The sequence below is a fragment of the Artemia sp. Qi Xiang Cuo genome, chromosome 15, assembly GCF_049724085.1.
Source record: "Artemia sp. Qi Xiang Cuo chromosome 15, ASM4972408v1, whole genome shotgun sequence".
Lineage (NCBI taxonomy): Eukaryota > Metazoa > Arthropoda > Branchiopoda > Anostraca > Artemiidae > Artemia > Artemia sp. Qi Xiang Cuo.
In genome coordinates, this window is record NC_142808.1 from 8665151 (window position 1) to 8678889 (window position 13739).

The following is a 13739-nucleotide window of genomic DNA, read 5'->3' on the forward strand; positions in this document are numbered from 1 at the left end:
AGAGCTGAAAAGTGTCAAATTTTTGAAGGCTTTTACGTGACTACTATCCCATAAATAGCAAAAACAAAATTTTTAGTTTTGCTTTACTTTTTGGATCTTTCTAAAAACTGGATTTTCTTAGGCAATTCTTTTCAGTCATTAATGCAACCCTGGACTAGGCCATCACCCAGAATTATTCTCCACATTATTAGCAAATGTATAATTAACCCTTTAATGAGTCATCATTTGTCATATATTTTTTCTAGCGAAAAAAGTTTTCAGTTTTTTTTTATTTCGTTTTTTCGTAAATATTATTTATTGACTATTCTTCCTTGTTATTGCTGCAACCGTGGTTTATGCCTCTGCCAGTATTATTTTCCGTAAATTGGAAAACTTTTAGGCAATAAGCTGGTTATAATTTATTATGTATTTATGTTAGTATAATTTATAATTAATTAATAATTTATTAGATAATGACTGGCTTCAATAATTACAAAAATAAGCCTATTAGTTATAATGAATGGGAAAAGATCGGGTACAATAGAAATTCTTTTACTGTCTCGTGGTTTAATCTTTTTCGGAGTCATTATACAGTTTGGGTGAAATACTGTCTAATCAATTTCTAAAATTTGAAAATAGCTTTGCCACTACAGTGAATACAACATGCCGGTCCTACATATTTGATCACAAGATATTCTGGTCAAAAAACATTTGGTTATATTTTTTGGCCATCATGACATAAAAACCATGATATTGGTCATGTGACATTTTTTGTCATTGGGTTTTCTTTGAGTCCATATTTAGATAAACTAACCTGTTTTACCTTTACAGAAATTCCGAAGAAGAAACTCAGAGGTAACAAAACAGATGTATATTAGATTTTTGGTGTGGCTAGTAGAAATATAGTTACTATAGTTGCTAGAAGCCGTAGTATTTATGTTTATAAGGCCCTTACGGACCATATCAAGTTTGGAAAAAAAACTGGCTTCAAAGCTGTAAACAGACTCTGGCCGGTCTTCCTCCTTCGGTAATTGTTTTGTGTGGCTTTTTATTAGTTCTTTTAAAACTTTTTTTTATTTTATAATTGGTACCTCTGCTTTCGAACATTTTACCAAGAAATTATTCTCCATTTAGAAGACTAAAAAATTTAAAGAAATAGCACTAAAGCATAGACTATATGCAACTTGAAAAAATATACAGTGTGTTACAGAAATATTTACCAATAATTAAAAAAGGCTGGTGTTCAATTAACTCTTCATTCAACTTTATTTAAAGAAAACACTTAACGAACCAAGCACAAGAAAAGAAAACATTTTTGGCTTTCCATATTGAAGCATTTTTGGGGCAGTACTACATTTTCATCAGTGTTGCCACCTGGGACCACGAAATTGGATAATCAAAATTTTTAGATAAATTTTATAATACTTTTTGTCCGGAAAACTTTAAATATCAATAATCTGTTCATTCCCTAAGACAGCTACACATTCAAAGTAAAGTTACACCTTCCTGAGCTGGTTGATGGCGTTTGCTTCTACCTTTGTTTTGATGGTTTTTAATGCTTTTCTTTTCAAATTCGGTGCCCCCTACTTCCAGAAACTACGCAACTTCATAAGATTCTTTTGTATAAGAAAATTGAATTACCAATTCTTCTTTCTTTAAAGCTATTTATGTTGTGCAAGTTAACATTTAACCAATTTAACGAAAATTATTTAATTTTCGCAGTCCCTGGTACTCTAAATAAGTCTCGTTAGATTAATTATGGTTGAATAATAATAAATGAAATAGAACATGGTTCTTGTGACATATATTTTACTTCCCTGTTTGACATTTGAATATATTTCTGGAAACAATTGAGTTCGAAAGTAGAGGAGCGTCAGTAATTTCGCAATTTCTATGCTCATATTTCTAGTATGATAGACAAAAAGACTTTTCTTCGAACACTCCCAGACTAACTTTATTTTGTTATGTACTAAGTCTCTTTATATTTAGATTTTTTCAGTTTGGCTTGGTCCAACTTTGAGAAGAAATATTTACCAGAGTCCCTAATTAGGTTTTCAATTAGTTTAGATGGTTTTAGTTTGGTTGTCTTTTTGATTTTGTGGCTTACTAAAATCTATTCTGGTGAAGTAGTGATATAGACTGAAAAGACTGTGTATACCCAGGTTATCAAAATAGTGCATATGCTTTATATCAGGAATACTTTCAAATCTTTCAAAAAGTTGATTGGAACAGCTTTAAATTCAACACAACAATTAGAATTATGTCTTTTAAGATATTAATAGTTTCTCTTGGCCAATGATTCAAAATTTTCTCGTACTATTTGTTCTTGGCCTCTTTTTGTAGTCATAACGAACTCAATAACCAATTCTTGTTTACTGAAAACAATCGTAACTTGAACAATGGCTTTGACATTCAGTCACTGGATGGACAACTGATTTATTACATTGGTTTCGTAAATTTCTTTGTGACCCCTTTTTTATTTTTTTTCATGGACTGAATTATGGCATGCTTGTTGTTGATATATATTATTGGATTTTTGTTCAAATACTCCTCTCACTAATTAATAACATGTCGATAAAACAAGCGTAACTCTAGGTTTCATTACTGTCTATGGGATCCTTCAGAATAAAACAAAAGAGTAATTTTTATCACAACAAAATAATAAAAAAAATAATAAAAAGGCAACAATAATAAAATAATAGCTGGGGCTTCAACCGGACAAGCTGAAAAAATTCCCCAAAATTTACCGGCAGTCCTGTAAAAGAAAAAAATTCGTCCATTCAACAGGTTTTTTTTTTACTTCAAACTTATACATACTTACACTTATACAAAATTATACTGACTCCTCCACAGAAATAAGGTTTTGGTAGACTCTGGAGAATATCAAAACATCCACATTTGCACTCTCCTGCCTCGGGGAAGACAAACCATTCGCTTTTCTTGTGCATAAAATTAATCGTAGCTTCACCTTCTGCAATCGCTAAGCACGCATAGTAGCGGGTTGACTTCTTTAGCTGGAACTTGACATGAACGTAATCTCCCACTGACAAGGAAGATAGGATGAACGGCATGTTAACATTGTTGTCTTCTTCACCAAGATTTTATGATTCATCAGACGAATCATCCAGCTTCAGATCTACCACGGACGTGTCCTTAGGCTGTTTTATCTCTCACTTTCCGCGTTTTTTTGTCTCAATTTCTTCTTTTTTTGTAGTAACAGTTAATATCCCGATTCTTCCTGTTTTGCGGTGCTTACGAGAGCTTGCGTGAAAACTTCCCATAAGTGGGAAAGGGCTCATCATTTCTTAGGTTGTTCTTGCAAAATGACCTTGCAGACTGGTGGTAAATGGCGTGGGAGCGGGACTGGGGCCAGTTGATCGTCCAGGAGTAGAAATATTATCGTTGGTTCGAAACTGACAAACTTCGTCAAGTTCCAAGGCTGCTGCAATTGCCTGATGAATAATTCAGTCCGTCACTTTGAACGGGAGCAAATCCACATCACTGAACACATTTCTGTCGAAAGGCCAAATTCCAGCCTTTTTGAAAGAGGAAGTGGTATTGGGTCGTGAAAACTTCTCTAGGTGAAGCGAAAGACAAAGCTCAGCCACCTATTGAATAGACACCCTTTCTCTAGGGTTTAACTTGAGCAATTCCTTTAGCTTCAGCTTGAAACCACTCTTGAAAGGACAAAGAATACCAATATCTAAGGCTTGGAGTCGGTATGAACAATTTAGTGGGAATGCTAGGAGAAAAATATTGTTTTCCTTGCAGAAAGAAATACAACTTGGATCAAGGTGACTTTCGTGATTATTAAGCGAAAGGGATTGAGGATTGCCTTTTGAAGAGCGGTAATGCTTTCGAAATTGTTGTAAAGCCAACAAAAAAGACTCGCCGTTCACCCAACCTGACGTGTATAAGAGTTCAGGGGAGCCAGGAGGAAATCTTCGGACCATCTCAGGCTTCAACTGTTTTCATGGGAAAAAGAACTGGTGTAATCTGTTCACCAATTGCATTGATGAAGCTTATCGATTTTATATTTTCTCCTCGCTCTGTAGAGACGGTCAGGTGCACCTGTTCAACTTCTATTGGTGCTCTCGCACTTGACGGTTTTAAAATCACAGGGACTCCAGTCTCATCGACGTTCTATATGCTCAGCTGCAATTGATGCCTGCCATAGGCATAAAGTAGATTATCAAAAAACTTAAACAACTAATTTGTTGAAGCAACTTGCCCTGGCTTGGCTAGTTGGCTCAGGTGCATGAAGCAAATTCTTTTCAAAAAAGGGGAAGCCAGTCTTTTGAAGTACTGTTTTCTTTTGTCCGAGATGGTGAAATTTCAATTCATTCTCAAAAGCATATTGACAGGCCAGCTTTTTAACATCATTTGAGGTAAAATCCTGATTCATTCTTGATGCAGATAGTCGCTCATGTTCCTTTCTTGCTTGTTTGAAAAGATCCGCCAATAGTGCTCTATACAATTTTCAGCTTTTCTGATTGCCGCATCAATATTCGCTTCAGGTGTATCTTCAATACAGTTTAAATCATATATTGCCTTTTTCAGATAATTATAAAGAGAGCTTTTCTTTATTTTGAAACGTGCTGCAGGTGAAGCTGCTGCATCAGAGCAGCTGCTGCGTGCATGAATCAGAGCAGCTGCTGCGTGCAGCTGCTCTGATTGACATCCTCCTTTCTAAAAGTGCTCGCTTTTCTTAGATTTTTCTGTTGTGGTCTGCGGTCCACATCAGTCTTTCGTGTGTACTTTCTAGGCATTCTTAAAAAAATACAGTCGTATGTAAAGAAATAAAAAGAAAGAGAGAGAGAATATAAAGATGAAGAAGAGAACATAAGAGAAGATTGAACATTCTGCTGAAATCCGCAAGCTATATTTTACCTCTTATTTTATTTGGGCTGACGTTGTTGTGTTAAAATTGGAAGTGGCCAAATAGACTATTTTCACAATCAGTCTATTTACTTACTGAATATGGAAAACTAATTCAGGAATTGAGATTTAAGATTAAAATCATTTAAATTTAAGATTCATGGTCGTAACCAAAGAAATAAAACGATCATCTGCTCTTGCCCATGTAGGGTAGAGCTGGACACCTCCCGGTTCAACTCGAAAAAGAGTTTCCGGACTACAACCCCACCCCGCAACCCCCTTAACTATCTGAAAGAGAAAGCCATCTGGACTAAGAACATTAAAGAAAAGTTTGATAGCGTAACTTTTCAAGATTCTAGAAAGACAAAAGAATTAAGTGAAACAATCGAAAAAATTTCTGGTGTTATACTTGCAGCTTAGCACAACAATGTGTAAGGTGTCAGAAAAAAAATTTACTTACCTTAAACAGTTTTTGTAGTTAAACTTTTGAAAGGATCCGTCAACCAAACTAGAAATTCTCCCTTGAGACATGAGGGTTAAATGGCACTCTTACTAATTTTTGTAGAATTTTTCACCAATTGGTGTCTGAGTAATTAAGGGTGTCCGGTTCAACCCACGTCCAGTTCAACCCCGACCAACCGTAAGTATAATAATTAGTAAGCGTAGTTACGAACAATTACCCTTTCGAAAGAAAATATAAAACAAGAAATGAAGATGGAGAATGGAGATAAGGCCACTGTTAATACTAGACGAAACAAATATTATATTTGTTTATATTTATATATATTGTAAATATTCTATATACTTTTTAAATATATCTAATACATTTATATATTTCCTGGGGACAACCCCTTCCCTTCTTCAACGCTATGCTCACATTGTCTGAGCGAAAATGCAAATGTAACAAAGGGAATAAAAATAAAGAGCCCCTCCTAACCCAATCTTATAAAAACCCATTCTCGATGTTTATTTCTTTATTTCTGATTCTTTGTCATGACAGGCTAATGTGGTTTACAAAATTATCAATGCTTTCGATTCTGGTTTTCATATTATTAGCTATATATCTTCTATATAATTGAAAATAATAAATGTAAAATAAAAATCAAAGAGTAAATTTAAACTTTAAACGATAATAAAGCATAAAATAGCTTCTAGAGTGACAGAATTATAGAACTACAAGTATAATTATAAATTATCTTCTGTAAATATCGAACTTAAATTGATCAGATATTACTTTGGACTGTATAAAACCTATAACGAACTTACAATAAAGATTGAATTCAGACTAAAAACAATGTAAATTACCATGGGTAAGTCTGTTTTTGCTACGCTTCTTAAATTCCTTTTAAGGAGTATCATTTGTGCTTTATTGAAAACTGAATAAATTTTTTAAATGTAATCTTTTACAGCCAAATTATATTAAAAGTAAAATTATTAACTTAAACGAAAAGAGAAAGTGACAAAAATAAAGGTTTTTGATGCATTAAAACCAAATCGATTGTCACAAATGCTTCTTCAGGAATTTTTTCTTCCCTTAAAACTTGCCCATACTTTTGATTTTCCTTCTTTTTTTTTAAATCGCAAGAAAGTTACACAAGAAAAATTCGAGCTTGCATTAAGCTGCCTGACTCTGTTTAACTAATTAATACTTTTCCTCAATTCCCAATAGTCGAAGTAACAAACTAAGAAATAATCAATAGATCGCATTTCACCCCATCATCCTCCTATATAGATGCATGGATTAGGATTAAAAAATTTGGGGTAATATTCCTTGAAAGCAAAATAAATAAAAATCGGCCCTTAGCCAAGTATCAATTTACTTTCGAAAGATATGTTTTTGCAGAGGTGACTCATTGATTGTACTTTTCCATTAAAGTAATATGCACGACCTCCCACCAACTGCACAAACCTCCTGGTTTGGACCAGAATCTCAAAAATTTAGCTGGATCCTTTCGAGTTTTAGGGAGGAAATTTTTTCACTTTTTTTTTACTTATTGGAAATACACTACTCTAGAATCTATTTCAAGGAAAAGATATAATTTTGCAAAGGTGACCTCATTGATTGCACTTTTCCATTAAAGGTATGCACGACCTCCAACCAACTGCAAAAACCTCCTGGTTTGGACCAAAATCTCAAAAATTTAGCTTGATCCTTTCGAGTTTTAGGGAGGACATTTTTTCACTTTTTTTTTACTTATTGGAAATGCGCTAGTACTTCGTCTATTCTTAGGGAGCCACTCTCTGTCTCTTGCCTTTGCCCTTAAAACTTAGCCCTCAAAAATCAATTGCTTTCGAATTTACTTTCTAAAAATATACTTTTGCACAGTTGACACATTGATTGCACTTTCCCACTAAAGGTATTCTACCAACCCCACACCCCTCCCCTTCTGGGCCAAAATCATTTAAAATTTAGACTTATAAGTAATGCTTGATGCTTTCTAGTTCTAGGAAGAATACCATACGATTGTCTAGAGGTTATGTGTATTTTTAGCTTCGCTTTTATTCACTTTTTGTTGTGTGGACTTACTGGCAATACGTTATTATTTTGTCTTCTGTGTGGGAGCCGCCCTTACTTCTTTCTTTTGCCATTAAAAATTAGTCTTCGAAAATTAACTGCTCGATATTCTGGTTTTCTTAACTTTCGCATCTTTATTACAGGTTTTTCAAGGGCTTCCTATTTCAAAGCGAAAGTGAAAAACAAAGGTGCCTGTAAACGGTTCTGGAGAGCAGAAAAGCGCCTGAGGTAAGCTCCTACTTTCAATTCTTTCCAAATTGGAAAGCATTGAAAGTTTGTACTGCTAATTAGCAACAAAGCCAGTTGGATGATATGTATGAAAAAATACCCGTAGCGCCAATTATTTAGCGAGGATCGGAGAAAATCTTCTCCTCTCCAGCACATAATGTGAAGTCGCAGTCGCCCTTTACCTGAGTGCTTGAACTCGACCCAAAACCAATGAAACAGGCTATACTTATCATAGCTATAACTTTGGAAATGCATTGCAAAAATTTTTGATTGATCCATATATTTATTGTTTAACAATTTCATAAATCAATGAAATAAACATAGCCACTACTTGGAGATGAAATGAAAATACACCCCTATTTAATTAGATCATTTGCTCATTCTAATCTATATTTTTTATTTCGATTTGTTTCTCCTCAAATACAACTTTTACCGCTCCTGAGTTTTCAGTTTCTATAAATCCCTCTTCCATAAATATTCAGTTATCAGACGTATGGAACAAAGAAAAGAAAGGATATAATAAATGAAAAATAAATCAAATGGGTGAGACAAAACGATGATTTTGTCAGCCAGTAGCAACACCTGAAGACGATAAACAAGCAAATATTTCGACAAGGATCTCCACCAAGTCATCCTCAGTGCTCATAAAAAAAAAAAAATCTAACCTTTTAAGTGAACTCTACAGAAGAAAAAAGATACTAATCATCAACCAAGCCAGAAATAAATGAAAAACAATTCGTCAATCGGAATGGATATGTATTCTTTGTTTTGCAATAGATTTTGCTTGTCTGCATTAGACTGGGCGAAAATATTGATTGAGTCTTATAAGTTCCTTAAGCCCAATTTATAATAAATTTATAATAAATTAATATTAAAAGACTCAATCAATATTTTCGCCCAGTCTAATTTCAGACTACCTGTCCGCATATCTAATGAAAATCGAGGTTGGAGACAGGCAAAATCTATAGCAAAGTAAACAACAGTTGTCCAATCCAATTGGTGATTTTTCTTTCATTTATTTCTGGCTGGTTTTTTTATTCAGTGTCTTTTCTCTTCTTGTAGAGTTCACGTCAAAAGGTTTTTTTTTTTTTTTTTTTTTTTTTTTTTTTTTTTTTTTTTTTTTTATGAGCACTGAGGACGACTTGGCGGGGGTCCTTGTCGAAAATTTTTGATTTTTTATCGTCTTCATATTTTACTACTTGCTAAAAAAATTCTCGCTTTTTCTCAAATATTTTATTTTTCATTTATTATATCCTTTCTTTTCTTTGTTCCATACGTCATTTATAGCCAATGTGGTCGAAGAATGTATTCAGTTCTCAGAAGAAAAAAAAATTGAGTGCTGAAGTCCGATGAGAAAACTGATCATTGACATAGCACATTTCTAGTTAATATAGTAACTATACAGTTAACACACACTATCAAACAGTTCGTGGTAACGAACTGTAAGTAAGGAGCGACCCGGCTCAATGGTAACCGAAACTCTAGAAAACGGGTTTTTGATACCAATAGATATATCAAAAGAATCAGATTTCAATGCTGATTTCAAATATATAATTTTCATCAAGTTTAGTGGTACCCATCAAAAGTTACGGGCCTGAGAAAATTTGGCTGATTTTCAAAAAAAGGGGGAAAGACCCCCTAAAAGTTATAAAACCTTAATGAAAATCACACCATCATATTCACCGTATTAGAGAACCCTACTGTAGAGGTTTCAAGCTCCTATCTACAAAAATGTGGAATTTTACATTTTTTGCCAGAAGAAAGATCACGGATGCGTGTTTATTTGTTTGTTTTTTTTTGTTTTTTTTTCCCCAGGGGTGATCGTATCGACCCAGTGGTCCTAGAATATCGTGGGAGGGCTCATTGGAACGGAAATTAAAAGTTTTAGTGCCCTTTTTAAGTGATCAAAAAAAATGGAGGGCAACTAGGCCCCCTCCCACGCTTATTTTTTTCCCAAAGTCACCCGATCAAAATTTTGAGATAGCCATTTTGTTCAGCATGGTCGAAAATATGATAAATATGTCTTTTAGGATGACTTAACCCCCCAAAGGACTCAGAGAGAGGGCTAAAAGTTATGAACTTTACCCAAGGTTAACATATAGTATTGGTTATTGGGAAGTATACAGAAGTTTTCAGGAGGTTTTTTTCTGGTAGCGGGAGGGAAGGGTGGGTCGGTGGTTATGTTGGAGGATCTGTTCATGAAGGAAGTTTTCATGGGGGAAGGGAAATTGCCATGAAGGGGGCGCCGGACTTGCCAGCATTATTTATTGGTTATTGGGGAGTATACAACCATTTTCAGGAAGGATTTTTTTCTGGAGGGGGGGCTAGAGGAGGGGCTTACTCTGGAAAATATTTCAGTGGAGGATGTTTCTTTGGGGTAAAGGACATTTCTATGAAGGGGGCGCCGGATTTCCAAGCATTATTTAAAAAACGATCAGAAATTAAATAAAAAAAAATAAGTTTTTTCAACTGAAATGTAAGAAGGAATATTAGAACTTAAAACGAACAGAAATTATAACGTATGTGAGGGGGTTCTCCCCCAAGTCAATAACTCACACTTTACGCTACATTTTTTTAGTACTTTCAAAAGAGCTATCTCTTCTAATTAAACGGCCTTTGTGATTCAGGGGTTTGTGAATCAATTTTTTTTTTAAATTTTAACGTAAAGAGCGTGGTAGTGACTAAGGGGAGAACCCCCTCATATACGTAATAACATATACGTAATAAAAAAAACAATGAAAAAACAAGCGATACGGCTCAAGAGCAATCGAAACTTTTAAAAACGGAATTTTGATGTCAATAAATGTATCAAAAGAATGTGTTTATAATGCTGATTCTAAATATATAAATTTTATTAAGTTTAGTATTACTCATCAAAGGCTACGAGCCTGAGAAAATTTACCTGATTTTTTAAAGAGGGGGAAACATCCCCTAAAAGGGAAAGAATTTTAATGAAAATCACACTGTCAGATTCAGCGTATCAGAAAACCCTATAACATAGGTTTCAAGCTCATATCTGCAAAAATCTGCAACTTTGTATTTTTTGCCATAAGAAAAATATACGAATATAGAAGTTAGTTACGTAAGTTAATTTGTAAAGACATCCATTTAGCAAAAGAAAAGTAAAATTTTTATGCAAATAAAAGCTGCATTAACTAAAAAACGATCAGAAATTAAATAAAAAAAACAAGTTTTTTAAACTGAAAGTAGGCTAAGGAGTGACATTAAAACTTAAAACGAACAGAAATTATTCCGTATATGAAAGGGGCTGCCCCCTCCTCAATGCCCCCCTCTTTACGCTAAAGTTCGACTCTGTCTCACAACTTTATTTTTAAAACAATAAAAAACTTTAGCGTAAAGAGCGAGGCATTGAGGAGGGGACAGCCCCTTTCATGTACGGAATAATTTCTGTTCGTTTTAAGTTTTAATGTCGCTCCTTACTTTCAGTTTAAAAAACTTGTTTTTTTTTATTTAATTGACATAATAAAGTGATCATAAATATATATTAACACTTAGATTGGTATTTTTGTTTAAAGCCAAAAGGGCTATAACAACAGAAAAAAATCATACAATTTCAACATTAGTTCCAGCACTCACTCTCCTCCTCCTCTCCTATAAGAAAGCTTTCTCCATGTTTCACACCCAATTCAGTATATTTTCTGTTTCTTTTGTGTGTTTTTTTCAGTATTTCACAGTCTGTTGTTCCCGTTACATGAACAAACTACTTATTTAACCCGTCGTTACTATTTAATTACAGTTATTATTTATAACACTAAATATAAACAGTAACACTATTTAGCCTATATCTATTTAGGGCCAAATTGTAGACATTGGATCTTTAAAAAACTATCATAAAAAAACTCTTAAAAACTGCATCATAAAAAATTATAAAAACTGAAAAAAACTTATATTTTTATTCACAGTCAGAAAATACGAATCAAAATCTCATATTTTCACTACTTTCATCATTCCTGTTATTGGTATTGCAATTATTGATGCATTGTTGTTGTTATCGTTTATAGTTCTTGTATAGTACTTAAATGCTTTTATAATCTAGTAACTAGATATATTTGAGAGATTCTTGGGCTCATTCTCCCTCTAAAATCCTAGTATCAACTATCATCTATTACCCTATCAGCTATCATTTATCAGCTATCCTACTGTCACCCAAGTTTGCACAGATATGTGTCGTACTTTTTTCGACCTACAATTATCCAAGGAAAAGTCAGTGATTAATTAATAAACAAATGTTGTTTAAGTAATTAACTTTTTGTTATTTTCAACTAAATTTTAATTAGATACAATGCAGATAAATAATTAAATACTTAAATAATTAACCTTCGAGCACTAATCTGAAACTGTAATCTTATTTGAAATTCAATCCTTAAAAATATTATGTTTTTTCGAACTGAACTGAAGATTCTAATTTAAAGTGTTTGTACCCCCAGAATTCTCCAGGCGCCCATTTGGAGCTCGGTTGACTCTGGCTATGCTTATAGTAACACCATTGACCCCCATTCTAAAACCAAATAACAAGTGACGGTAGGACTCAAACCCCTGTTCTTAGGATTCCAATTCCAGTGTGCTAACCACCCGGCTAGGACGACTCCCATTGACAGGTAAAGGAAAATTGGGCGTTCAAGTGAGAAATTTTTTTAAGAAGTCCTAACCTGAACACTGTATTGAAAAATCCAAATAAAATGAAGACCTTTTCCAACCCTATTCTGGGTAGTGATGTTTATATGATCCCCTGTTTTTTGCGATTGCTTCTATATTTGAAGGATCCAAAAACAATTGGGAGAGGCTGTTAAAACATAAATCTTCAATTGACAAAGCCCTGAATCTACCCGAAAAGCCTGAAAATTTTCATTCCCTCTTTGTCCAGTACATGTACGATGACCTAAACCACTCCATTTTGCTGGAAAATTTCTGGAAATTTAATTTGCTGGAATTTAATTTCCGCTTTTGCCCCCGTTAAAGGTTTCGTTCAAATTTTCAGAGAGGCAGTCGACATTAAGAAACTTACGCATCAAAAATTAGCCCTTAATAAGCACAGTGGAGAAACTATTCTGTGCCCCATTTATAATGAGCTTATTAATTCAGGTTTTTTTCTTTTAACTTTACAAAATTTTGCAACCTAATAAAATTTCAGATGATAGTTGAAATTGTTTTTTATTGTTCGTTTTTGATTTTCTATTTCTACACTGAGGACGGCTGAGTGGACGTGTTGGCCGAAACATTTACACTGTTTTATTTTTTATTTTCACTAGCTGAAACTAGGCTCGTTTATTTTTTTTATTCATATATTTTCCTCATCTTGATGAAGAAGAATTTTACAAAATCCAAAAAAAATAGTGAACAAACTTTTTGGATTTTTAGAAACGGTAAAAGGCTACGAAATAAGAACAAGGAAGAAAACATGAAAAGTGAAAAAGGCGTTATAAAGGTGGCTTGTCGTTTTTATACCAAAGTGACTCTTTTTTCTTTATGTGCATATTTTTCTCATTTTGATTAAGAAGAATTTTGCAAAATCTAAAAAAAACGGTGAAAATTTTGTTGAACTCTTAGAAACAGCAAAGTGCTACGAAATAAGAACTAGGAAGAAAACACAAGAAGCAAGAAACGCGTTTAAAGATGGCAGGTCGTTTTCTTATCAAAGGGACCCTGTTTTCTTTACGCCTATATTTTTCTCATCTTGACGAAGAAGAATTTAAAAAAAAAATATATTGAACAATTTTTTTTAACTTTTAGAAACGGTAAAGTGCTACGAAATAAGAACTAGGAAGAAAACATGAAAAGTGAAAACGACGTTATAAAGATGACTTTTCGTTTTCTTACCAAAGTGACTTTTCTTCTTTATGTGCATATTTTTCTCATTTTGATTAAGAAGAATTTTACAAAATCTAAAAAAAAAGGTGAAATTTTTTTTGAACTCTTAGAAACGGTAAAGTGCTACGGAATAAGAACTAGGAAGAAAACATGAGAAGCAAGAAACGCGTTTAAAGATGGCTTGTCGTTTTCTTATCAAAGTGACCCTCTTTTCTTTACGCCTATATTTTTCTCATCTTGACGAAGAAGAATTAAAAAAAAATTATTGAACAATTTTTTTTCTTTTAGAAATGGTAAAGGCCAAGGAAAT

At 33.5% G+C, this 13739-nt stretch overlaps 1 protein-coding gene across 1 annotated transcript in view; it reads left to right on the plus strand.

Moving 5' to 3' along the window:
• cac (calcium voltage-gated channel subunit cacophony) overlaps nt 1-13739 on the plus strand; it is a 534146-nt gene that overhangs the window by 265183 nt on the left and 255224 nt on the right. The window contains exon 13 of the mRNA XM_089100885.1: nt 7516-7600. Coding sequence (XP_088957011.1) covers nt 7516-7600 — 85 coding nt within the window. The remainder of the gene's footprint in view (nt 1-7515; nt 7601-13739) is intronic.